The 27,456-nt window shown below is 40.8% G+C and overlaps 1 protein-coding gene across 1 annotated transcript in view; it reads left to right on the top strand.

Moving 5' to 3' along the window:
* The window catches only part of HGD (homogentisate 1,2-dioxygenase), a gene marked incomplete at its 3' end in the record, with an annotated part of 41,106 nt that extends 19,145 nt beyond the window's left edge, over positions 1 to 21,961 (top strand). The window contains exons 5-14 of the mRNA XM_081301811.1: positions 4,236 to 4,295; positions 6,211 to 6,302; positions 7,428 to 7,462; positions 8,562 to 8,641; positions 9,219 to 9,318; positions 11,096 to 11,220; positions 13,035 to 13,139; positions 15,332 to 15,458; positions 19,029 to 19,210; positions 21,812 to 21,961. Coding sequence (XP_081157937.1) covers positions 4,236 to 4,295; positions 6,211 to 6,302; positions 7,428 to 7,462; positions 8,562 to 8,641; positions 9,219 to 9,318; positions 11,096 to 11,220; positions 13,035 to 13,139; positions 15,332 to 15,458; positions 19,029 to 19,210; positions 21,812 to 21,961 — 1,056 coding nt within the window. The remainder of the gene's footprint in view (positions 1 to 4,235; positions 4,296 to 6,210; positions 6,303 to 7,427; positions 7,463 to 8,561; positions 8,642 to 9,218; positions 9,319 to 11,095; positions 11,221 to 13,034; positions 13,140 to 15,331; positions 15,459 to 19,028; positions 19,211 to 21,811) is intronic.
* Positions 21,962 to 27,456: the final 5,495 nt, after the last annotated feature.

The following is a 27,456-nucleotide window of genomic DNA, read 5'->3' as shown; positions in this document are numbered from 1 at the left end:
CAAAGAATCTCAGTGTTGAAAGGGATATTCAGATCACCTAGCCCAACTCCCAGTCTTTTAACTTTGGAAATACTGAGACTGATTCTTTCATATTTTCTTTTCATCTCTGAGTATGAATTTAAATATATTAAATTAAATATTGCCACCAATTATCTGTCTTCCTCCTTGGATAATGTTAAAGAATTTTTAATTATAACTTTGGATACTCTTGAAGATTCTTTTAAAATTATTTTTATCACCCCACTTTTAGTAAGTAACAGTTTATTTTCCAATAGGATTTGTAGGGTACAATTGCAAAGTATGTAAATCCATGACAGAACTCAAAGGAGAAATAGACAAATCCACAATTATAGCTGGAAACTTTAACACTCTTCACTCAATAGTTGATAGAACTGGACAGAAAATCAGAATGGATGTAGAAGTGATACTTTTTCACATGCATGAAGAACTGACTTATGTTTTGGAAATCATCTTTGGGTTTTTAACAATATTTATCAATTTGCTAATTATTGCCTGAATGTCATTTACTCTGAAAGATCTCACAAATTTGCTTTATTCTCATTCCTTGAAATATAAGCATCATTCTCAGTGCCATTTATTTATTTACTCATTCAATCATTCAATAAATATTTATTGATGCCTATCATAATCAAGACACTGCATCATGCATTACAATTGATGTCATTGTTTTTGAAATGTTTAATTATGAAATTCTGCATGGGAGAGCCATTTAGCGATAACATAGAGTATGAATAAAATACACCATTAAAACCTACAACTAGAAAGTTTTTGGGTTATATTAATCTTATTGGACTGCTGTAACAAAATGCCTTAGACTGATGGTTTAAGTGATAGAAATTTATTTCTAACAGTTCTGGAGACTGGAAGTCCCAGATCAAGGTGCTAGGAGGGTTGGTGTCTGGTAAGGCCTCTTCCCTTTAGCTTGTACTACCTTCTCACTACATCTTCACATGGCTTTTCCTCTGAGTACATATGGAAAGAGAGTGAGATCTCTTCTTCTTAGAAGGCCACACATCTTATTGGATTAGAATCTCCCAAATTATGATTTCATTGAACCTTATCTACCTCCTAAAGTTCCTATCTTCAAAACAATCACTTTAGACATTAGAAGTTCAACATAGGAATTTGGAGAGGACACAATTTAGTCCACAACAAGGAGTGAATAAGCTAATAAGCATTCACTTTTTATAAAAGCTCTTCTCTGAAGAGACTTATGGAACTATAGTTCTTACCAGTACCTCATTATTACATGTAAGAAAACACAATCCAAAGAGAGAAAATGACCTGCCTGAGGTCACAGAGTAAATGGGATTGGAGGCAGTACCCCAAACCAAGTCTCCTGGTTCAGCCGCATGCACCATCCCCTTGGTCTGGCCTTGGATCAGAGAGGTACTGCTCCACAGCATATGTACAATTAAGCTGAGCATCTGTTTTTGGCAGGAGGTGTTTATACCCTGCACTCCATGGACTCTTTCTGTTCATCCTCTCCCCGAATCCCACATTCACCAAAATATCACATCAAGGCTCTTGACCAAAATCTTGCTGGAGTACCCAAAGCTGGCTTCCTTCTCTGGGTACTGAGTTTATCAGAATCACCTTGGGGTCTTTATCATCCTTCATCATAGGCCCAAGGAATATAGACTATGAACAATCTGCTGCCATCGGACCCAAGAGATAAATGATTCCTCTCCCCACACCATCTGTCATTTGAAGGGAATAATTTTTTTGCATTAGAGAAGGTTCATCAAGGCCACTGCTTCATTGGGCTGTGGGCCCTGTGGAAGGCATGCTTCCTACATCATCACATGCGTGTCTTTTCATCTGCCCTTCAGGTCCTCTCACTTCCCTTGCTATTGAGAGCTGGATCTCTCGCTCTCCCTCTCTTTCTTTCCCTTTTTGCTTTCTTCTCTCTTTTCTTAGATTATAGACCCTTACGCTTGCGTTATTTAAATTTCTCTGCTAGTTGGTAGTGGCATTGTCCCTGCCATTTGGCCCAGGATGCCACAGGTTAGTTGATTGATTGGTTGGTTGTCAGGCTGTTTTGTGGCTTGGTTGGTTGACTGGGTGGTTTTTTCCAAGCATGATATTTGGTTCAGCAATGCAATAATATCAGAATCTCCAAGTTGGGTGTGGTGATTCTAAAGTGTATTTGCACATTAGGAGAGCTTTTATAAAATACTGATTCCAGGGCCCACCTTCGAAGATCCTGATTTAATTTGGTCTTGGTTTCAAAACCTCTCCAGGTAATTTCCATGGGTCGGGTTGAAAAATCAGGTTGGGAATCTCTGGTTAGAGCTAAAGGGTTGCCCAGACAACCATTGATCTGATACTTAAATCTCTTCCATTGGGAAATCTAAGATGATGAGTCTTTTTCTGACAATTTTCTTTGGTATGCAAACACTGCACTGCTACTTAGACGGAAGCAGCAGGTATAGTTAGTAGCAGACCAGAACCTCCTCTCAAAACTCCAGCAGTGCTCAGGGTTGGGGCTGTGTCAGTGGCAGAGCACATGCTGAGCATGCACACGTGGGTTCAATCCCAGCACACACACACACAGCATCCAACAGTGCTCAGTTGTGGCTCTTCCTAAGGTCAGGGGAATGTCCTTCTGTTTCCATAGTTCTTAACCAAGGGATATTTGTCCCCCAAGGGATATTTGACAATGTCTGAGGATATTTTTGATTTTTACAACTTGGAGGGAAGCTACTGGCATCTAGTGGGTAGAGGTCAGAGTTGATACTAAACATCCTATGAAGCACAGCCCCTGCAATAAATGCAGCACAAAAACGTCAACAGTGCCTTTCCTACATCCTTGCTTTCAAGTACCCCTCTCTTCCCCCAAGAGAAATCATCCTTAATGGAATCAGTCCTAAAGTATTTTCTTCCTTCTTGGAAGCACGATTTGAATGATCTTTTTCAAATCCACCTTTCATGTCATTTTATTTTATTTTACTTTTTGGTACCGAGGATTGAACCCAGGGGCTCTTAACCACTGAGCCACATCTCCAGCCCTTTTTTTGTATTTTATTTAGAGATAGATCTCGTTGAGTTGCTTAGGGCCCCACTAAGTTGCTGAGACTGGCTTTGAACTTGCAATCCTCCTGCCTCAGCCTCCTGAGCTGCTGGGATTACAGGCATGTGCCACCATGCCCAGCTCAGGTCTTTTTAAGTTGTCTTAGAATGTGATCAATCTGCTTTGCTTTTAAGAAATGAAGGTTGTTGCCTGACTGTGTGTGTCAGAGAGGCAGAATAACCCCAGTGCCATCTCTTGTATTTGCTACTTTCTTTCCCATCTGGCTGCCGATCAGACATAAAAATGAGCTGAGCCCTGAGCCCATACAAAAGGACCTGAGGGAGGCCCTTTCCAGCCTGCCTTCATCAGGAACGGTAGCCAGTGGAGCCAGCCCTGGGGTGTAGGTCACTCCTGAGTTATGCCCTGGGGTGGCTGGGTATATCAGCTGCCAGCCTGGCTGGGTCAGGTTGCCATTTATTTGATTAATAAGTGCTGGGCTGACAATCCAAGCGAGGTCTGAACCTGCTGATTCTTCTCCCCACTTCCTTAGATCAGTTTATTATTAAATTAAAGATTGTTATGATTTAAACTGAACCATCAGGCAGCCTAGGGACAAAGGCAGGGTTTGGTGAAGAAACTGAACCCAGTATTGCATTTACCAAATCCAATCTCAGCTGGGTGCTTTTTCTTTCTCTTAAGGAAATAATTCAAAACTCGAAGGGCTGGAAGTAGAAGTAGAACCTTCCCCTGCAGTGTCAGGAGCCCACACAGAGAAGCTGGCATGCCAGGAAAAGGAGCTGATTATAAATAGCAGGAAATGCGGCATCAGTCAAAACTTGCTGATGTGCCTGAGCAAAATGCTAAAAGAAACAAACAGCTTCTATGTGAGAAAGCAATGATTTCTCTTTATTTCTATAATTGAAAGTTCTAAGGAACAAAGACAGTTTTTATTCTTATAGGTTTCAACTCACACACATACACACATGTGCACATGATATGCACACATACACCAGTAGACCCCCTCTAAAGAAATGATGGATTAACATTAATTTTAAAATAACAAAATCAAAAGTAGTCCAAACCTCAGAGAGGGAGCAGCTGACCTCTTTTTTCCTTGTAACTGATGCTATGTATTGTATTTAGAAAGCCTATGGTTTTCCCTTTGTGAAATCCTTTTCCTGTGTGCATATTTCTTTTCCAGCTTAGATGGAAACCATTTGAGATTCCAAAACCCTCTCAGAAGAAAGTGGACTTTGTGAGCGTAAGTCGATGCTACACCTTCCCACAGCCCTCCTCTCTTCTGCAGTGAATGACCTCACCATTCACAGGCTGAATGTCAAACAGAAGCAGCCTTATTTGGAGGCAGCATAGACAAACCCACCTGTGTCTGCCATAGGGGGCTAGCAAAGGGATGTCTTCCTTATAGGCACAACATGAGTCCATGGTTCACCAAAGGGCACTAGTGAGCTTTTACATCTCAGAAAGGCCAATGGGCAGTGGATGTGTTCCTACCTCGAGCTTCTTCTCTTGAAGTTAGAACAGAGGAACTTATCCTTTTTGCTCCATGGGTCCATTTGATAGTCTGCTTACACCCTTGGGGGTTTTGTTTGTTTTGTTTGCAGTGCTAGAGATTGAATCTAGAGCTTTGTACATGCTGGGCAAGAACCTCACCACTGAACTACATCTCCAGCCCTTTTTGTTTTTCAGTTTGAGACAGGTTCTCTCTAAGTTGCCCAGGCTGGCCTCAAACTCACAATCCTCCTTCTTTAGCCTCCTAGGTAGCAAGAATATGCCACTGCACCCAGGGATACCTATAATTTTAATGTGCGAAAGAAATTACATAAAATCACAAAGAAGACAATTATATTGAAACACAATGATAAAGAATATTTCAAAAAACAAATTGTGTTTGATTTATAGTCATACATATGATTTCTTGTTAGGGTACTAAGGAATGAGCTGTATGGGAAATAATTGTGATATGAGCAAAAATGATGCTTTGATACGCCTGTGGTATATGACATGAAAATATCCATGATTTCTATTATTGAACACAGGCACCTCTAATACTGCTGTGGTTTGTTGCCTATATTCATATTAATTAAAGGGAACAATGAATTTCACTCAAAGATTAGAGAAAATAAATAGAAAACTTTTCTCATCCAAGTTCATGAACCCCTGAAGTGGATGAGTGAGCATCAACTCAGGACGGCAGCTCTAGTTAGTACATAGCTGATTGGCAGCTCTGTTGGCAGTTACAGGGGTGGAGTACTGTAATAATACCTGTGCCCAGAGGGAGCCATAGGGAGGTGGACTCCAAAAGGCCAGTGGAGTTTTCTGCAATCAACTTGGCACATAGCTTACCTAGGGACTGTCTAGGTATTCAGCCAGAAGGCCAAATTGTTTAAATTGTCTTGAAAAATTCTTTACTCTTATTAAATGCTTCAAAATCCTGTATAGACTCACTTCAATAGACCACAAACTTGCAATCCAAATTAAAATATATTTAAAAAATTCCCACTTCCTGTGTGAATTATGGGTCTCTGAGGAGCAGAACCTTCTCCTTTTGGGCTCTACCATCTATAGCTTTGGGGCTGGGAGCTTTCTGAGAAGGATTGTGTGTTCCTTACACTGGGTATCAATCATCTGGTCACACAGCAGGGAGAATTACAGTCAGTTAGAATATGTTTTTCTTTTTCCTATTCTGGAGAGATTAGATTGACCTCTTCACAAGCAGAGGATTGCTCATATGAGGGTGGACTGGAGGGGCATTAACCGACACCTGAAGCTGCCACCATCTTCCCTAAGCCTCCTTGATATTTAATATCACCTCGAACGGAATTGCTCCTCCAGATTGAACTTAAGCACACTTTTGAATTAATTAAAATTAGTGAACTCTTGCCTCATAAATCTATATGATGTAGCCATTAAGATAGGCATATTCAGGTCACAGCTGAAAGGTAGGGTGAGCCACAAACAACCATACATAAGTGTAAATTCCAGGCTCCCCAGAGTTAGCCCAGATCCCAAATGTCTCTCTGGTCCCCAAGGGGAGAGCCTTCTGAAACCTTGCCTCATGACCTTGGCAGGGGTAGGGGGATGCGGGGGGCAGGGCGAAGGCTGGTCTCTTGGGCACAACTAGTATTCAACCTCTGTCTCCCATGGGTCTCTCCCAGGGTCTGCACACCTTGTGTGGAGCTGGAGACATCAGGTCTAACAATGGGCTTGCTGTCCATATTTTCCTGTGCAACACTTCCATGGAGAACAGGTAAGGGACTCAGTGCTAGGGCTGGGCATCCCCATTCCCCAAGGGCTGTTGCCAGAAGGTGAAGGACAAGTATCCACTTTTACAAAGTCACACCTGCACATTGTTATTTTTGTTATTTTTTTCCCTCAGAGAAATATTAATATATATTTGTTGAAAATAATAATAAATAAGCATTTTCTGTTTTTACTGACTCTTGTGACAAACAAGAGGGTCAACAGAAAAAAAAGGAAGGTGAGACCCTGGAATGAAGGTGTGGTACAAAAAGCATTTTATCTTTAGGTGGGTTTGGGCCAGAATTCTCAATTTCTAAGTTCTGCTCTTGAGATCAAAGTCACAGCAGGGGCAGTCATTAGGCCACCTGTCAGTGGCAGGCCATGCTAATAGACTTGGCTTCAAGCTTTCTGTGAAAAGCAGTTTATATACTGGCGTTTTTAAAATAATTATTTTAAAAAAAGGGTAAATGGCATTCCTGCATTTTCTTTGGGAAGCACACTAGTGCAGCTGTTTTGTCCTGCCCGTAGAACCAGATGTTGCATCCAAAACCCAACTTCAGTCTTGCATGAGTCATTTAACTTCTCTGAGCCCCAAATGAAGACCAAGATCACAGCCCTATAGCAAGTCATTGACAACCTCCCTTTTAGTCCAGCCTCATATTGAGCCACATTCCCCTCCACTCAAGCCACACTGGCCTTCATTCACTTCTTTCAACCTGCATGGGCCCTTTTGCCACAGAGCACCTGTGCATGCTGGTCCTTTTGTCTGGATTGTCCTCTCCCCTGGCCTGGATAATACCTTCAGCTCCCAGGCCAAGAGTCCCGCCTTCAGGGAAATTTTTGCTATCTCCCCAAACTAGTGCAGATCCCTTTTCTTTCATTTATCTGAACTTGACTTTCATGGGCTATTGTAGTTTGCAGTGATTTAGTTCTGTAATTGTTTGTTTGCAGTCTGACTCCCTACCAGGTTCTAAGCTCCATGAGGGCAAAGACTGGGTCATTCTGCTCACCATGATATACCTAGTGCTAAGCCTGGTACATAGTAGGCACAAAGCAATAATTTGTAGAATGAATTCACTTGTCTAGACAGTGTTAAAATTGAAGATGACAGGAAATACTCTGTATGTTTCAGATGCTTTTATAATTCAGATGGGGACTTCTTGATTGGTAAGTTCTGAAAATTTCAGACCCCTTCACTGTTCATTGATCTCTAGCCACAAGCTGCTTTCTAATTTCCGACCTATTATTTTCCTTCATTCTCAAATCTGTTTTATTTAATTTAATGCAATTTATAGACTGAAGTCTAGAGGCCATTGGTGGTCTGGAAAAGATTCCTTGCATACCTCAAAACTCCTATTTCCTGGTTTCTGCCTTTGCTCATCTTCTCTGGGCCTTTCTAATGTGAGAGATCTAGGCAGCTGAGAAGAAATAAGTGGTACCAGCATGTGATTAACTTATTAAGATAACTCTGGGGGCTGGGGTTGTGGCTCAGTGGTAGATCACTTGCCTAACACGTGTGAGACACTGGATTCAATTCTCAGCACCCACATATAAATAAATAAACATATACAACTAAAAAAATTTTTTTAAAATATAACTCTGTTTACCTTCAAACTTACCCAAGAAAAGCCCATCTGTCATTGATAACTGCAATAGAAATATAAACTTTCATGAGACCATCTAAAATGTAAGGTCTAATCATTTTTTTTCCGATCTTCCCATTCCATTTGGTGGTTTTAGTGTTAATATCTTGAAACCAACATTTTGGTATAGACATTAGAAATGCAATGCACTTTTTTTGTCGATTCACAAAATTGTACATTTACAAGTTCCTCACCTAGAAGCTGGGGGAAAAATCATTATTATTATTATTATTATTAGAGAGAGTGAGAGAGGAGAGAGAGAGAGAGAGAGAGAGAGAGAGAGAGAGAGAGAGAGAGAGAGAATTTTTAATATTTATTTTTTAGTTCTCGGCGGACACAACATCTTTGTTGGTATGTGGTGCTGAGGATCGAACCCGGGTCGCACGCATGCCAGGCGAGCACGCTACCGCTTGAGCCACATCCCCAGCCCTATTATTATTATTATTCACATTCTTCCAGATAGTAAAATAACTAACTGAAGTTATTGGAATATGCATTCCCCCCCAGCCAGACATGGAGTAAAGCTCTTTTTATGTGAAATAAAAAGCAAATGCAGCCCTTAAGCCTTTATGAAATGGTTCTTGCACAAAGAGGGTTGCTCACCAATGCCCTTTTTTTATCAGTTCCCCAGAAAGGGAAGCTTCTCATTTACACTGAGTTTGGCAAGATGCTTGTGCAGCCCAATGAGATCTGCATCATTCAGGTTGGTAATGTTCCCCCTTCTCCTCCCTGCCTCTCCCTAATTTGGGAGCAATCAGATGTTTCAGCTGCTTCTATTTCCAACTCTAAAATTTCTCTGTCATGTCTGGGCAAGGGGGAGGGAGTTTGAGTTGCTCAGAAGGCTTCATGTGCCGAAGGGTAAGCAGGCTTGGGTGCTGCTTTGCTTTAATATAGCACACAACCACGGAGCAAAGAGCATTCATCATTCATGTTTCTAAGTGTTTATGCCCACTCTGGATAAGGTTCTATTGAAGGTAGGAGGCAGTGAAAGTTATTTTTGTTGTTGCTTGTTTTTATTTATTTTTTAATGTGACTAAATCTGGGCTACTTTTACTTCTGGACCCAGGCAGAAATTAGACTAGAATTGGCTTGAGTCACAGGCATGATTAGAAATGAAGCTTTTCTTTCTAATTCATCTTTGATCTGGTCACCTCTCAAACATAACTCACCAAACTAGAGCTTTGCTTTTGCATGTGGGACTGCCTGTGGCTCTGTGGCAGCTTCTCTATAACTACAAGTATGATTTAAGAGGCCACCCCTGTGTCTGCTTTCAATTCCAGAGAGGAATGCGGTTCAGCATAGATGTCTTTGAGGAGACCAGGGGCTACATCCTGGAAGTCTATGGTGTCCACTTTGAGTTACCTGACCTGGGACCCATTGGTAAATCTTCACTCTAGCCTCTCAGCCTTGCTTGAGGACACAGATAATTGCACAAAAGCTAAATATCCTTCCCCCTCCCCACCTCATTCAAATCTCAGCTTTCCTCTTCAGCTAGACCAAGTGTCTTCCCATAAAATATATGCATAACAGAAAATGACCTAAGCCAACACATTATAAATTTCCTTCTAGAATAATATTATAAACCGTTGGAGATAAAGACAGTGTGTAATACATTTCTGCACAGCATGTAGAAGTTTGGGTTACTGTGGGTGGGGTCACCAGAAACAGCTTCACAAAAGAGATGAGATTTGACTAATTCTTGATGGAAAGTTGAGGAGAAGAGGAAAGGGAATAATTTAAGCAAAAGCATACAAATGGGAATGAGTTTTGTGAATAATTACTTTCTTACATTAGTAGGTTAGGTATAGACACAAAGTGGGGAAAGCCATAAAAATGGCCAGGTGGCCATTCCTATGGAAAGGGGGAGGGGACTGAGTGACACATAGTCTAGGAACCTCACTTTTCTCCTGAGCACACTGCACAAAATCCACATGCTTAACAGTAAAAAAAGGTAATCGCTCAGTACTATGAAAAAGCTAGAAACAACAGCTGCCATGAGGCAGATTAAAACTTCCTAAAGTGAACCGAGGTCCCCCAGTCCTTATTCTTCTGGCAAGCTGGAGGCTGGAGATTCAGGAGAGAAGAGAAGGTGTTAGGAGGGGTTGTTCTGGAAGCCTCCCTTTGGAGTGCAAGGAGAGCTGGGAAACTGGCCCTCGGTTCCATCTGTGGCCACACCTCCCAGTTGCTTTCCTTGTCAACAGCTTTTCAGAGCAAAACAAGGACAGGCCAGCATGTGCCTTCTGGTCACTCCTCTGGGGGATCCAAATATTCAGAGGAAGGTGGGAGGCAGCAGAGAAGCAGCTGGAGCCCTGGTGGGCCGTCTGTCATCCTGCTCACCACCCACTCTTCCCACTTTGGTCTGGCTTCCTGCTGTTCCGCAGGCAGCATAGCCTCCAGGTTCCCCGGAACATGTACCCTCCGGAAAATATATATAATTTACTAACCAGCTGGGGGCTTATTTTATTTAACCCCAGGAGCTGGAAATGATAAAACACTCCCCAGGTCTTTCCTCTCAGAGTTAAATTATGTTTTTGCACTTATGCTTTTCATATTTGGTCTTTTGATTTATTTTCCTTCTCTGAGGGAATACTGGCTCTGAGGCAGAGCTAAGCAGGCACATCCTGAAGCCTTTTTCCCTGAATGGAAGATAGGATTTTCAGGCTGGAGAGCAACTTTACAGTCCTGGATTTTGAGTTCTGACTAAGGAGCAGAGGCCTGCCTGGGATGATGGTGGTGGTCCTTCCTATCTGAGATCAAGGACTGTAGATGTGTTCTAGAGTCATCAGAGTTTCCTCAGAAAGACAAATACTTGATTTTCGGTCAGATTTTCCCTTTTCTTCTTTTCTAGTCCTTTCTTCTCCTTTCCTCTCACCTGTAGTGATCAATAATGCATATAAAATGATTTTGTAAAACATAGTCACTCCAAAACTTTAGGATATGATGTTGGTGATGATAAAGGTGATAACTGTAAAATTCCAATTGATCAAATTCCTTGGGTCCTCCAGAAAAGGTAGCAGATTAGGAATCGACTGGGTCTTTAAGCAATGAAAGCAATTTGTTGAGTGGCTCTTAACCAGAAAGAAGGCCTTTCTCTTTGTGAGCATCTTTCATATGTGATTTCAAGTGTCTAAAAGGACTTTGGGTTACTGTGTTTTAGGAGCCAATGGCTTGGCCAATCCTCGTGATTTCTTGATACCTGTTGCCTGGTATGAAGATCGTCAAGTACCAGGTGGTTACACTGTGATTAATAAATACCAGGGCAAGCTGTTTGCTGCCAAACAGGTAAAATAAGAGGGTTGGCAGACAGGAGAGGGAATGAAAAGGTATCTACTGATGGCCAAGACCAGTATTGGGTACCTTCCATATATCCTTTCATCTTTAAAACACCACTGAAAGTGCTACACCTGAAAACAGACCAGGTGATGAGAAATAATTTACAAATGTCCCTGTAAATAGCAAAACCAGCATTCAAATTCACATCCTTCTGACTCCTAAGGTTATGCTCTTTCTGCTCACCAATCAATGAAAATCCTGGAAATAGGTAGGTCTCTATAAATGCTGTGGAAAACAAAATATGCAGGCAGAGAATGTGTTCTGAAAAGGAAAATGAGTTAACAAGAAGATCAGCTGAGATTTATGTTCTGCAGTGACTACCTTATTTCAAATACCAATAATGTTTAATACAAAACAAGTAGAACTCAGTTAATTAACTTGGTTTGGTTTATACCACCAGCTTGGTAAACCCAGGGCATAAGCAAAGGCCCAGAAAATAATAGAAATAACTTTATAAATGATTACTGTATAGAACTGGTAATGTTACTATGTGTTGTTCTTAATATATTGTATATATTAAAGTAAATTAATCATATAATAAAAAGAACCCAAAGATCTCTTCTACTAACGTTATTTTTTGTCCATCTGACTTATTGCTTGTATTTGACAAGGTATGTTATTTTCCTTGAACAGCATCTAGAGGTCATGCCAACTAGCAGAGGCCAACCAGTTTGGCTCTGGAAATCAACCCTTGAGGCACATACATTGTCACCCTCATCTTAGGATCGGGGGTTCTCAGAAGTGGTTCAGGAACTATTTGTGTTGAAACCTCTGAGAAGCTTGTTCATGTTAACTCACAAGAGCTGATATGCACACCTCTTCACAGCTCTGTTTTCAGCAATGTCACATTAGTTGCACAAAAATGATCGTGGTGAGGGTATTTGTGCTCCAGAAATCAGCAAATGCTGTAAATCAATGATTTTTCCCCCAGAAAGCCAGTTGTTAAATATATACTAGCAAACCTCTGGGAAACCTCTTTTTCATGACTCTAGCCCTTGCTGGAGTTCTGTCACAGTATTGCCCTCCCTTATTTCTCACATCTAGGAATGACAATGCCTTCCCACTGCTGTGAGGCTCAGATACCTCCACACCTCTACTTATCTCTAACCACACCTCTGTGCTAGTCTGTTCACTGAAGTCCTTAGAACATTCTGAGTTGGATCCTTTTTCCTGAATAGACCCTAAGCAGCACTGGAGACCACCATTCTATAACAGAACACTGATCCCCTCCTACCCCATACAGGATCAGGAAGGACCTTGGGGGTCACTCTGAAGTTGCTAATCCTTGGGGCTAGAAATATTAGAGGTCTGCTCCCCACCCCTATACTCACCAACTCAAGCATTATGTTTATGGGTAGCTCTGCTAGGTTGCAAAAGCCTGAGATTTGCATAGGAAGTGCCCACTGTACCAGGAAACAGAGGGTAGCCAAGATTGAGAATTGCTAGCATCCACAGATTGCTATATTTATGGTAAAAATCATTGAAGAGACACCACTTGGTAACTGTGCTTCTGCTGCACATGTAATCAAAAGGCAGCTGCGGCTTATGAACTAGAAAGATAGGGTCAGTAGCCAATTGAGGACTTGGTCAAGGGTGTTTGAAGCAACCACAGAGTAATTAAGAATATACTTCTCTCGAAGGATGGTATAATTAGATTTAAACAATATCAAATAAAAAGAGAGTTGTGCTCAATATATACTGTAAGATCACAGTTACAAAAACATTAGATACTAAGATCATCTTTTTATCCTTCTTGTGATTAGCTTGTCTCCCCATTCAATGTCGTGGCGTGGCACGGGAACTATACACCCTACAAGTACAACCTGGAGAACTTCATGGTCATCAACTCAGTGGCCTTTGACCATGCAGTAAGTCTGAAGGGGTCCTGGGGATGGGGCAACCTTTGGGTGGAAGGGGATCCACAGCAGATTGGTAGCAGTCACAGATTTAGTATTTCCAAGGTCACCCTTGGAAGGCCTAGAGAGAGTCATTTGTCCTTTGGTGAAGGTGTCAATAATGTAGCTAATGAGGATACCAAGAACTCAACATCATCCTTCAACACAGCCTAGTTCTCTACAGTGTAATCACAATAATTCTCATAAGTGGGTAAAAACTTTTAAAAAACCCCCACACAACTGCTAATATTAGTGTTAGAGTCAGGAGAAAAGAACATTTATGGATTTCAAGAAGTCTCTGTCCTCCTCACATCTTAGGAATCTACCCTACTGCTCTGGCTGCCACCCAGGTACCTCTACTCCCGGCTGTTATTGACAGCGATAGAGCAGACAGCCCTCTTTTAAAGTCACTCATAATATTCAGTACTTGAACTTCCACCAAAGAAATCCTAGTATATGAAGTTGGTCATATTTTTCAGTCAATTAGGAGGCCACAGACAGGTCCCCAGTCTACAATGTAGACCCTCCTGAGGCTCCAGATACTTGATAAGTGTTAGTTCTGAGATCCTGGGGGAAATTCATTTTGCAGCCTAGTTCATAATAGATTAACAGCCCACAAGCAGGAGGGATAATTAGCCAGAAAATCAGAGAAAGAAGGGTTATTCTGAACCAGTTCAGCTTATCTCTGGAGGAACAAAACTACCTTTCTGAACAAGAGTAACTCTTAATAAAGCCAAAGGGAAAAAGAAAATTGGGGCGCCAAACCCATACCAACATGAAGAAGCATATTGAGGCACTGATAAAGCTTTATTTTAGCCTTACTATGTTTTCTTTCCTTTAATAGTTTTAGCCATTTCCCATGATGGATGAAGCAATGTTAACTCTCCAAGCAATGAAGATTGTGGTTTTTTTTTTTTTTTTTCATTTGAATTTACACAGGTTCAAACTTCTCTGGGCTGCTGCTGTAGTTATTTTTCCAAAATTCAGATCTGATCATTCCACCACTGCATTAGAAAACCTTCACAAGCTCCCCATGGCTTAGGATTAAGTCTGAGCTCTGAAGCGTGGTATTTGATGCTCTTCACCATCTGGTCCTGGACTCATTTTTTAATACCACCTCTTGCCCCTCTTCCTTCTGTCAATGCATCCTGGGTTTTAACTATCTCTCCTCTTAACAAAACCTCTGTGCACTTGGATGTTGTTTCTCTTTTCTGTGATTAAAGGCCCCCTTCTTTTCTTCCCTCCTCCTTTCCTTCTTCCTTCCTTCCCTCCCTCCCTCCCTTCTTTCCTTTCTTCTGATCATTTTTAACACCAGGCTTAAAGGACACCTGCTTTTTCAGGCCTTTCCTGATCTTTTTTGGGGTAGAGATAGTCTCTTTCCTCTCCCCTCAGTTAGAGCTAATGGGGCAGAGAATTGATCCCGATCATCTTGGACTCCCTAGATGTTGGCATGGCATCTGAAATTGAACACAATTGTTAATTTCAATTAAATTGAATCTCAGCTTTTCCACTGAAGGAGTCTAAAGATCTTTAAAAGCATAATCTTGACTCTCAACCTAACCCCTCTACACTATCACCAACAAGTTGGTGATATATAGTTATCACTATATAGTTATAGATAGATAGATAGATAGATAGATAGATAGATAGATAGATGATATAAATGTTGTATTTTAGATCTGAGAGTTAATTGATCAGAAAGCAATGAACCAGTGACTTTCCATGATTACCATCTGGAATCTCTGATCCCCCCAAAGAGAAGCCCATCAACACCAAAACTTAAATGCTGTTTTATTTCTGTGTCCACCTTTCTCTGAGCATATCTTTTGTTTGGAGCTCCTTGACACTCTGGTCCAAGATTGGAAGGCAGACACAATGGCTCTCAGATTAGTAGGGTAGCAGGGTGTGGATAATGTGGGCTCAGCAGGGTGAAAAGGCAGCTCAGAATGCTCTTAGCTGGTGTGAATTCGTTTTGCTTCAAGCACAGCGAGGGGACAGTCAGATGAGTGATTAGTGCACCTCAAGCAGAAGTCCAGACTTCTGTCATTGGATCAGAAATTAGACTGTCAACTTGAAAGCAGCTTCATGTGCTGGTGACGCATGCATTTGTCATTGTTCAGTCCCTTCCTGGCATCGTGCATTCTGCCTTTCCTTTTGTGTTACAGGACCCATCCATTTTCACAGTGTTGACTGCCAAGTCTGTCCGCCCTGGAGTGGCCATTGCTGATTTTGTTATCTTCCCACCTCGATGGGGGGTTGCTGATAAGACTTTCAGGCCTCCCTATTACCACAGTAAGTCTTTCTTTTACCAAGCCACATTTGGGGACTAGAGACAGCAAAGCAGTGAGCACCAAGCACTGGGAATAGTGCCCAGGTTGTTTCTGAACACCCCATCTTGCCCAGAGCTCAGGATCCTGCCTCCCCAGTCCCATGCTGCACCCAGGCTTCAAACTGCTCAAGCATAATCCCTGCAGAATGGCAGGGATGCATCAATTTAGGGCCTTGATCCCCATTTTTCTGGACCTGAAGAGAGGCAGAAAGGTTGGTAAAGCAGGAAACAAGAAGTTTCCATAATTTTCAGATTTTTCTTTTATAGGATGGGGAATAGCAGTGATGTAATTAGTTGTTTGTTGATTTGAGGAAGTTTATTACTTAAGCGTGGTTCAAGAGCCAGTAAAATGTGCCTTTTCTAGTTACTTAAGCAGGACAAAGCAGATTGTCTACACTAGGGGAGAGACTCTATTCTGGAAGGAGTTTCTACAGAGCATTTGTTGCTTAGAACTGGAGCTAACAAATCTACTATTTTTGTTTTGTTAATATTATTGTGACTAATGGTTAATGATTATTGGTCAGTTCCTAAGCCCCTATCATAAATTCTTTTAAAAATATTAACTCATTTATTTTAAATAACAGCTGCAAGAGATAGGTATTATAATTGTCCTCCTTTTATTTTTCAGAATATGAAATAGACACAGAGGGATTAAGTAAGTCTCAAGCCCCCACAAGCTAGTTACTGAAAGAGTCAGGATTTAATTGCAGACCATCTCTGATGCCAGAAGACATTTATGACCACTCACTGATGCTGCTGGCCTAATGTCTGGCACATAATACACATCTAATAAATATTTATTCAACAAGTGAATACATCATCAAGAAGACATTAGGTCATGGCTATATTTAGTGAAGTTGACATTTTTAACTATACAACAACTAGCTGAAAAATCAAATCTAAAATTTGATGTATAATTCTGCTTCCCAGAGATTGTCATTTTTGGATGTAGAACTCTAGAAAGACTCTAGGATAGATCTCAGTTAGAACATTCTAGAAAACAAAATGGGTAACTTAGGCATCTGTGAGGTTGGGGAAGTAAGATCCTCAGGATGAAAGAAACCACTTCATAGTCAGATGTTGGCATCTCCCTATTCAAGTGTTATCATAAAAAATTACTTTCTTTTTTTCTTTTTAAGTTTATTCTCAAGGCCCACCCCATGGAGTTTAATTCATTGGCTTTAAGGTAGAACCTCCAAATCTGCATTTTAGGCCAGCAAGCCAAGGTACTCTAATGTAGAAGAATGTCTACAGACCTTTTGTTGAGAAATAGTAACATAGGTTTGTCACCCCACCTATGCAGAGGGATAATAGAGTGTTATGACATGGTCAAGTTCACTACTGTGCTATAGAATATCAACCCTCCTTCATCTTGATCTCTCCTTCAGACCATGTGAAACAAATGGCCTTGTGAAATACCTCCTATAAATTTTTAATGACTCCCTAAGTAAATTTGGCCCCAGCATAGATCTCATAAATGTATGGTGATCCTGAGTTGGTTGGGAACCCTAAGTTAGAAATTAGTTTTGCCAGAGACATTAAAAACTATTGCTTTAGCAATACTCAGAATCTTTGCTACTTTGATGTGACTTTAAAGGAGAAGCAGAGAATTATTTCTCTAGAAATATTGCCTCCAGTCATTTCAATGCATTTTAGTCAACGAGATTTAGCTTTAATCAGAAAGGCAAGGTCTACCCTCCCACTGTCCTTTGAAATATCAAAAGTGATGTAGAAATGTTATAGCCAAACTCATTGCCACCTAAATTCATATTCAGATCAAAGCTGAATTCCATCTTGCTCTCTTCTTAAAATTAAGCTGGGAAGGTGACCCTGAGGATACATACTAGAGTGGGGAGCGTGACAGCAAATTTAAGAGCAGAACTGTTTTAAAAATGTGGATGTTTCCTGCTTCCATTCGCTTCTTTTCCTCTATTTCTGCTTTGTGGAGAACCAAGTAGAACTATGTATGACCTGGGTCTCATCCCCTCAGTAAGGGTTGTTACTTTCTCACTTACTCTGTAGGATCCCACAGCAGCTTTTACTTTGGGGGCAGGGTGGGCGCAGCTGCTCAGTGGATTACAAAAGTATTTGGGCTCTCATTTGTACTTTGCATATGAGAAAGAAGGGCAGGGCATGGATAAGACAAATATTTGACTTTGCAAGTGTTGTGATTTCCATATCTCTACTCTGGCATGGTTTGCATTCTCAGCACTCTTCATAGGACAGACTATAAGTAGCATTAAACAGGTTATTTCTTATTCCTGTCTGTATCACAGAACTTAGCATAGTGTCTAATTATATACATTGGAAAGATGGGCAGATGGGTAAAGTAGGAAATGGGCGATGAATGGAGGAATGGGTAGATGGCAGATGGAGATGGAAAGACACTTAAGTTCACTCAGGTGTTATATTTCTTTAATTCTTGCTCTAAATGTGTTATTATTTTAATAAAAACCTTTATTACAATAGAAACATAAGATTGAAAGAGTGGAAGCATGGTAATGTCTGTCAAATTGTGTGTGACTCCAGAAAGCACAACTAAGACCAATGAATTTAAATTATATGAAAGTACATTTCCATTTAATATAGAAAAGAACTTTCTTACACCCAGAGTTGTTAAGTTACATGATAGATTTCTTGGTAGAATGGAGAACTTCCATTCTTAGAAGGCATTCAGGTAGAATCCAGGAATCTGTCAGTAAAGATATAGAAAATTTGGGGCTGGGGATGTAGCTCAGTGGCAGAGTGCTTGCCTACCATTTGTGAGGCACTGGGTTTGATTTTCAGCACCGCATATAAATAAATAGAATACAGGTCCATCAACAACTAAAAAAAAAAAAAATAGAAAATTCTTCTGTGTTGAGTAGCAGTAAGAATCCTTTCCAATTTTAAGATTTAGTATTATAGAAGAACAGAAGAATAAGATTATATTCAATTAAGATACAGAAAGATAATCTTTGTTAAGATGAATATCATTTATAGTTTGTGTTTTGTAGATATCAAGATTCTGTCACACAGATTATCATTTAATAATGAACTGTAAATCTAAGCTTCTTTCCATTACATCACCGTCCACCAGTACACACACACACACACACACACACACACACACACACACACCATTTCATCTTTCTAGACTGGGAATCAGAAATGTGGTGACACTATGTACTGCTGTGCTGCAGCTATTGGGGAAGGAGCTCTGATCTAGAAGAGAAGATGACTTTAATACGGGAACCTATCCACTTGTTATTATGATTTCCATTTTTATCATTATCTTGTCTGGGCCTTGCCTTCTTTAGATCTAGTCTAGTTTCTTTCAGATACCGGAACTCAAGACTTTCATCTACATACCATGGAGTTGAGCTTTGCCTACCAAGAATGTTGTTTTTCTGTCAAACCATATTTTTTTATCCTATAAAATTTATCAGATCCTCTATCTTCTTGGCATTCTGCAGGAATAATATTTTAGAGGTTTTGATGTTTTATTATTCTTGCCTTAAATAACAAAAATAATACTGCTTCAACCTTCTCAGGGAACTGCATGAGTGAATTCATGGGACTCATCCGAGGTCACTACGAGGCAAAGCAAGATGGATTCCTGCCAGGGGGAGGCAGCCTGCACAGTGCCATGACCCCCCACGGCCCTGATGCAGATTGCTTTGAGAAGACCAGCAAGGCCAGGCTGGCTCCTGAGAGGATTGCTGATGGCACCATGGTAAGCAAATTAAATGCCGGGCTCTGGTGGCCTCTGAGCTCCCCAACTGTGTTGAGAGGAAAGTGCCTTTTTTTCTCCAAAGTCACAGAGGTGGACTAGAAAGAGTTGTGTGTCTGATTGTGCAAGTTTCCGTGTATATAAATATACACACTCATATACATACTAGACTTATGGTATAGGGTGTAGGAAGACCTTTGGACTTGGAGTCAGACCTGCATTCAAATCTTATCCTTAATTCTTGTGTGACCTTGAACAAGTCACTTTACTTCTCTGTGCTCCATTTTTCCCATCTGTAGAAAAGCCATGCTATCCAGCCCAGCAGATGGTTGTGAGTTAATCTTATGAACTGCTCAAATGCAAGGAAATATTATTAATATCCATATGCAGCCCTGTGCCTGCGCTCTGTTTCTGAGTCTTCTGCTTTGGGCAATATCCCTCCAGGGCCACAACAGCAGGGGAGGCAGGATGTCACCTTCAGCCTGTTTCTCAAGCCAAGGAGGGTCAGCAAGCCTTTGCCTTACTCTGGTCAAAGCTTGTGAGCAAGATCTCAGCTGTTTTCTCATTTTTCCTTGGCTCTGCTTTGGCATAGAATGAAAACTGATGGGATTTAGAAACTGTTTTGTATTCTTCTGGTGTCCGGCTGTAAACACTGAGGCTGAACACAATTGCAGCTGGCTGCGGTACTTGATTTTATTTTATTCTTGCATTCTTGGAGGTAGAGTTAATCGACCACAAGAAGTAATTTTATGCTAGATCATATGCAAATTTGTTTTACATTTTTAAACAAATGTCTCCAATGCTACCTGGTTTAAAATCTATAACACAGACCTGCTTGACTCCATGCCCAGCTCATAAATTACCTAAGCAGTGAGCCCTAGCTGTCCATCTGTCCAGTGCAATTTGCTTTGGGTCTTAACTGCAAAGCCAGAGTTGGTGGAGCTGCTTGGAGGAGGAAGGAATAGAGTACCTCCCATCTGCTTGGATTTGGTTTATGCTGAGGTCCCTTGCAAGGGTATCTGCAGGGTTCTTAAAAGACCCCTATATCTCTGTCACATGGTTTGACAATCTTATTTAAGCTATTGTTTCTGAAGGCTCCTGAAAGTGAACAGGCTACTCCTGAGTTGTCACACAGTAACCATTGGTTGGTCCCATAAATTGGCTTTGGATAGTCATTGTTACCAGGAAGCAGTTTTTACAACGAGCGAGACTTCAGGTAATGTCTGGATCTAGACTAGTAGTAGGAAAGAGCTGTTCATGTAGAGGTATTAGGTTGAGAGACCCAGAGTATCTGGGAGCCCACAATACCCGATGAGAAGTACCCAACACTTTACCCAACTTTGAGTTTCCCTCACTCATTCCCATTATATAATTTTAGACCTAAGGGCATTGTAGACGCCTTATTCTTATTCTAGTTTGGAATGATTAACTTGATATAATATGGTCTTTGTAGCTTAGCTGGGACGGGGCTTTTAGTATTCTAGGAGGCACCTAGGAAGCAGTCAGCAAAAGACAGCAATATTAATTGCCATAACAGCTATACCTGAATAGAGCTTTATACCTTACATAACACTCCATAAATGTCATCCAGAGCTCACATGGAGTCTGCCATAGGAAGTCAGGCAAGAACACTTATCTCCATTGATGTAGGCAAACAGAAGGTTAATGTAATGAGACAACAAACATTAATATGGGTGCTCCAAATAGTATCACAAGAAAACTGTATCATTTCTCTTTTGTCTGCTATATTCTTTAAATATCTTGACTGGGAATGTCATTCAGTCGATAGACCTCTTGCCTAGCATGTGTGAAGCCCCTTTCCCCCACACACAAAAGCTATATTCTTTAAATTTTTTAATGTGAGTATATAAGAATCATAGGTTGGTTCGTTTGTTTTTGGTTTTGCTCTTATTTTTTAAGGCCACTGTGGTAGGAAAATCAGCTACTGATGAAGTTGAAATATCTAAGTTGCACAGAATATTTAAATATTCTTTCTGTTGTTGACAAAAATATCCAGAACAGTGTGAGATACACCATTCAGACCCTACTGGGATATGATTTTAAAAGTGCTATAGTCATTCCTGCCTTTTCCTTTCCACTCCTCTTCTTCCTCCTTTTCTTTTTCCCATCCAATTTCTTGGTCAGAGACTTGAAAGAGCAAGCTCAAATCTCAGCCTTGCCACAACTTATTAACTCACTTCCTAGCTCTGAGCCTTAGCTTCCTCCTTTGCAAAACAGAGACATTGTCCTCTCTCACAAGGACATGGCCAAGGTAAGTGATGACCCCCGAGAAGAAGAATATCTCAGGACTCTCCCATCTCTGCTCTTGGATCTAGTAAAATGAGCTCCATAATGCTATGAGAATAATGTGTGGCCTAAGTGCCCAATTCCACTTTATAGAATGAAACTCGAGGCCCTGAGTAGCTAAAGGTCTTGCACAAGGTCTCATCAGCTTCTGAGTGCTGGGACCAGCTGGGACCAGATCCTCTCCTCACCAATTGATGGGTTGAGGATTTTGCTAACCTACATCTTCTCTTGACAATTAATGAAATGTTCTTTATTGTCTACCTTGTCCCTTCTTATCTCCATCCTCATTTCCTACAGGCATTTATGTTTGAATCTTCCCTAAATTTGGCGGTCACCAAGTGGGGACTGAAGATCTCCAATTGTTTAGATGAGAACTACTACAAATGCTGGGAACCTCTCAAGAGCCACTTCACCCCCAATTCCAGGAAACCAGCAGAATTCAACTGAGCCTGGAGCATTGTTACCATACATGAGAATGGATTTGTGCCATTTCCCTGAAAACCTTGTGCCTTCTAGAAGTAATAGGGAAGAGGGTTGGTTAGAATGAGAACTCATTTTTTTTCACAGTCAAATAAGTCAGAACATTTGTGGAAATCTATTTGTAAAGTTCTATGGCTATCAGCTTACTTACTCAATAAATTTGCTGCTATTCTGTTGAAATGATGAATGCTTATAATTAAATCTTGATGAGGCTTATCAGTACTGGCCAGGACTGGTGAGCCAAGTAAATCCAAGAGGCTGGACCAAGGCTAACACTCCTGCCCATGTATTTGTCCAGAGGGCCTTCATTTTATGAGAACAATTGTAAGCCTCCATCAGGGTCCACAAGACCAGGAAGGATGAAGCACAAGGTCAAATTCTTAGGATTTATTCCATGCATGGGGAATTCCAAGGGGTCAGCAGAGTTTCAAACTTACATAGGTGAGCCTAAAATAGATGGGCAGTCAGGATTATAGTCTATCTAATCTTGTGGTCATGTAACAGCCAATATGATGATATTGAGCAAAAATCCCTGTCCCCAAGAAGAGAGATTTCATTCTCTTGGGTGATCTGCTGTTCTGATTTGCCCATGACTACTCCAAATTTTGCAACTAAAGCCCTGCATCCCAGGACACCCTTCAGTCCTAGTCAAGCTAGAATAGTTGTTCAACCTACTATTCACTCATTTATTAAACCATTTGGTACCTGTGTGTTGAGTCCTTACTCCCAGCTCCAAAGCAAGGTGCTAGAGATGAGTGGTTGAAAAGGAAGAAGCAGTATCTCTCCTTGGGTTGCGGACAGTCTGGGAGATCAGGGTCAGAGGAAATCAAGATTGAGGCATAGAGCCAGGATAAAAATGAGGCAGGGCCTGGCACAGTGGCCTACACTTGTAATCCCAGCCACTTGGGAAGCCAAGGTAGGAGGATCATGAGTTCAAAGCCAGCCTCAGCAAAAGTGAGAAGCTAAGCAACTCAGTCAGACCCTGTCTCTAAATAAAATACAAAATAGGACTGGGGATGTGGCTCAGTGGTTGAGTGTCCCTGAGTTCAATCCCTAGTACCAAAAAAAAAAAAAAAGTAAATAAATAACAATGCTGTACCTGATAGTTCCCTTACTGTGGTCAGCATCCCACCATCCCACCCAGACTATTGAGCTGCCCAAGACTTTGGGTCTGAGTTGATTAGATGCTCCGGGGTTAAGCAGACATACAAATCAGAAACATAGGAACAGATGTTCGTCACTGCTTCAGTTCTGTAGTTTTATTACATTTCTCCCACTTTGTTGCCATAGTAGCAGTTTTGATATGCTGCTACCAAGTTCTCATTCAAAGATGTGTAATGAGAATTAGCTATGGGTCAGGACCTAAAGACTAGACTTGCCCTTTCTGCTAGATGCCCAGATAAATTTGAATTTCAGACAAACCACCAATCACTTTTAGTGTAAGAATGTCATGCAATTCCTGGACATTTTTCTATTAAAAAATTACTCATGGTTTATCTGAACTTCAAATTTAACTTGGAATCATCTATTTCCTGAATTTGGCAATCCTATGAGGGATGTAGGGCTGAAGGAGATAGATGTGATGCTTGCTTTCACACAGATTACATTTTAGAAAGGGAGACAGACAAAATCAACAAACAAAATAATTACAGTTAAAGCATGCTGAGAAGAAAATAAACAGGGATTGAGATAGAACAACAGGTAGGAGATCTTAGGTCCTCAATGAAGAAGTGACATTTATCCAGATCTGAAGGATAGGAAGAAGCAAGTCATTGGAAGAGTGGGGGTGGAGTGGGGTGGAAAGAGGAAGAGGAGTAATATTCCAACAAAGCGCTTTGTGGGTTCAAGGAGCTGAAAGAAGGGTAGACGTGAGAAGCATAGGAGGAGGCTATTAATAGTTCAGGGAAAAATAACATCATCCTGAACTAATGGAGTAGCAACAGAGACAGGGTCTGAAAACTTCCAGAATGTTCTGGAGTGGACCTGAAAGGGCTTGTTGTATGGGGTGTAAAGAGTGAGGAAAAGGAGTTGAATCATTTCAGTCAGGGCTGAGATGACTGCTGAGTTTCTGGTAGTGGTACTTCGTGGTCTCAAAAATAAGGTAGAGGAAACTTTGAGAGTGACAAATATTAGTATGCTTTCCCTTTGAGAGTGACAAATATTAGTATGCTTTCCCAATATTCTTTAATATAATAAAGTCTTTATTAAAAATTAAATTTGACCACTGTCACAGAAGCTGCCAGTGTCCCCCAGCCCCTGCCATATTCCATCAGCAATCACCATCCACTGCCAACTGGCTGCTCTCAATGGTCCACACCTGCAACTCTACCTGAGGACAAAACCAGAGCTCAGCCTAACTGCTGAGGAATAAATGGCCCTGACAAATGATAAATGGAAATTGGTGGATAAATACAGCAGCTCTCTCACCTGACACTTCTGAGGCTTATGTTCTGCCCTGGGCTCCCTGAGACTCTCCAAGGGAGTAAGTTCCAGGCACCCACAGGGGCAAATTATTGTTAATGCATCACTATTTGCTTCCTTTCTTTCTCTCACTTTCTCTGTCTCATGGTGCTTTCTGGGCTCTTCCCTGAAACCCACTAACCTGTGTTTCCACCAACCCCAGCATGAGCTCATTCTACCCCAACTCCTCTGCGCAGATTACCTCCACTCTGACTCTCACCTCACTCTTTTATGGGTTTGGTGGCAGGGCCTTCCTGGGCTGGACCCAGAATTGCAGGTGTCCACACACTTTGCACCCAAGCCCTTGTGCATTATTTCCTTGCTCCTGGCGGCAACACTCCAGCTACAGACAGTATTTTACCCAGGCCAGACTGTTCACTCTAATTTAAAAAAGATTTAGTTTCCTTCTGTTGTGCCTCAGATCATCTATGAAGATTTGTATCATTTCCTTAATTCCCTGTTCTCCATGATGCCTTCCTTTATGGTGTTCCTCAAGAAATAAACCATCTCTTTGATTCGAAATATAAAAACCTAAAGAACAAAAAGCCTGATTAGGCTTCTTGCCATGACAGGAGGGTTTTCTGACAGTACCCGGCAGCATCTTGGCATATTTTGCTATTAGAGAAGGGTGTGATAGCAGCCACCCTTCTCTCTTCCTGTCTGAGAGATTTGTCTCACAGCCCAGGCTACTAGCAATGACTCTGCACCAGTGGTTTTCAAAGCATGTGGTTTTGTTCCCCCATCCTCCACCTAGCAAGACATCTAGCAAAATCTCCAGGCAGGTATGGTTGTCACAACTAGAGAAAGGACTCCTGGCCAGTAAAGGTTGGGGATGCTGAGAAACACCCTCCAATGCACACGACAGTCTCCTACAACAAAGAGCTGTCCTGTGCTAAATGTCAGTAGACAAAGTGGGTCTCAACTTCAGCTCTGCTTTGGAGCTTCCAGCAGCTTCTTGAACTCTCAGTGCCCAGGGTACACCACAGACTGACTAAATCAGAAGCATTAGAGAGGAAGCCCAGCTGTGAGAACTTTTTTGAAACTCCTCAGCTGAGTTCCATGCACAGGCAAGGCCAAGGACCACTGTTTCAGAAATTTAAAATCAGTAGTAAAAACATCCTTTTCCAACCTCAGATCTTGGTCCAACTCAGGGTTTCCTAGAGTCTACAAAAAGGAGGGGGAAAAAAAGGGGAAAAGAAAAAGAAAAATCCCTGAAGCTCCTCCAGTTTTCAGTAAACATGAAATGGGATGGGATGGCAGAGTGAGATGAAGGATTGGAAAAGCAGGCTCCTGGGCAGTGTTTTGAGGTGACTATCCCCATCAGAAAGTGAGAGTTGGGGAAAGGGGTGTAAATGGAAGCTAAGACCTAGATGTAAACTATTAAGTGAGAAGTTAGCATGCACTTTCTGTTTTATGACTGTCCAGAGTGATGAGTTATCACTACTGAGTTTTAAGTACTTCTGGAGATAGTCTTCTACTAAATAAAAATAATAGCTTGAGAGCTGACATTTAAACTTCTTTGTTATGCTTAGTGATCAGTTAGCCTTCTTGATATAATCAATTTATATAATTATATCACAAAATCTGAGGTATGTTCAAAATTTACGTTCTTGTCAGCCAGTATAGTGTGTGGTTAAGAGCACAAATGCTAAATCCAAACTGCCCAGGTTCAAATCCAGGTTCTACAACTTGTTAGCTATGTGACCCTGAGCAAGCATTTAACCTCTGAGTTTCTCTTTCCTCAGATGTAAAATGATAATGATAGTACCTACTTTACAGTATTAGATAAATGAGTTAAGATAGGTAAGTTGCTTCGAATAATGCCTATCATATAATAAGCACTGTACAGCAAGTCACTATTATTCAGAGTGAGTTTTAAAAATCTTGATATTGATACACTAAGGTTTTTTTCTTTGTTGTTTTTATTGTTATTGTAATTAAGTAGAGGAATTTAAAGAGTCTTTACACTGGGAAGCAATTCTAAATATTTTTCTTCATGATTTTTCCCATATTTGTATTGGTGCATTTTAATTATACATAATAGTGGGATTCATTGTTTCATACATACATGCACATGATATAACAAAAATAATTTGGTCAATACCATTTTCCAGTATTTCACCTTTCCCTCTATAATACTAGTTTTAAATACAACTGTTAGATAGTTAATAACATAATAACCTTTATGCCTGAATTTCAATTTTTGGAAAGAATAGTAATTAAGAATATATGCTCTGGCTGAGCACCACAGCACATCACTGTAATCTCAGGAACTAGGGAGGCTGAGGCAGGAGGATCACAAGTTTGAGGCCAGCTTTGGCAACTTAGTGAGAATCTGTCTCAAAAATATTGTAAAAAGCTGGGGATGCAGCTCAGTGGTTGAGTGCCCCTGGGTTCAATCCCCAGTAGCACAAAAAGAGAAAGAAAGAAATAACATAAATCTGAAATTCCGACTGTACTTTTTTATAGTCAAGTGAGCTTGAGCAATTTACAACCTCTCTAAGCCTTACATTCCTGATTTGGAAAAAGAAAATTATTTATTTCACAGGGATTTTGTGAGGACTAAATGATCTAATGTGCTGAAGGCACCCACTTGTTTTCAGTACAGGGGGAGCACAGGAAAATGCCGGCTATTATTATTGTTATTGTTTATTGTTACCATTGTGGCTCAGTGAATCCTCAGCTCCTGGCTCAGGGAGGCTATGGTGCCATCTACTGTAGGAGATCCCAGAGTAAGTGAGCCAGAGTCCTTGTCCCTAAATAAATTAGCATCTAGCAGAAGAGAAAGGTGTGTACCCTTCTAATATAGTAATAATAGATATCTAAAGTATGGAAAAAAAAGGAAATGTTTTATCCTTCTAGTCATTTTAGGCCTAAGAGAAAGAAAATTTAATTTAAGCAAGTTTAATTGAAGTTTAATTTAAAATCTCAACAATGTATATTAATGGATCAATTGAAGTAGAAGCTAAAGACAGACTCTAAACTGGCTTTGAAAAAAAAGC

The sequence above is a fragment of the Spermophilus citellus genome (genome assembly GCF_964194105.1).
Source record: "Spermophilus citellus genome assembly, chromosome: 7".
NCBI classification, from domain to species: Eukaryota; Metazoa; Chordata; class Mammalia; order Rodentia; family Sciuridae; genus Spermophilus; species Spermophilus citellus.
This window is presented reverse-complemented; position numbering and strand designations above follow the sequence as displayed.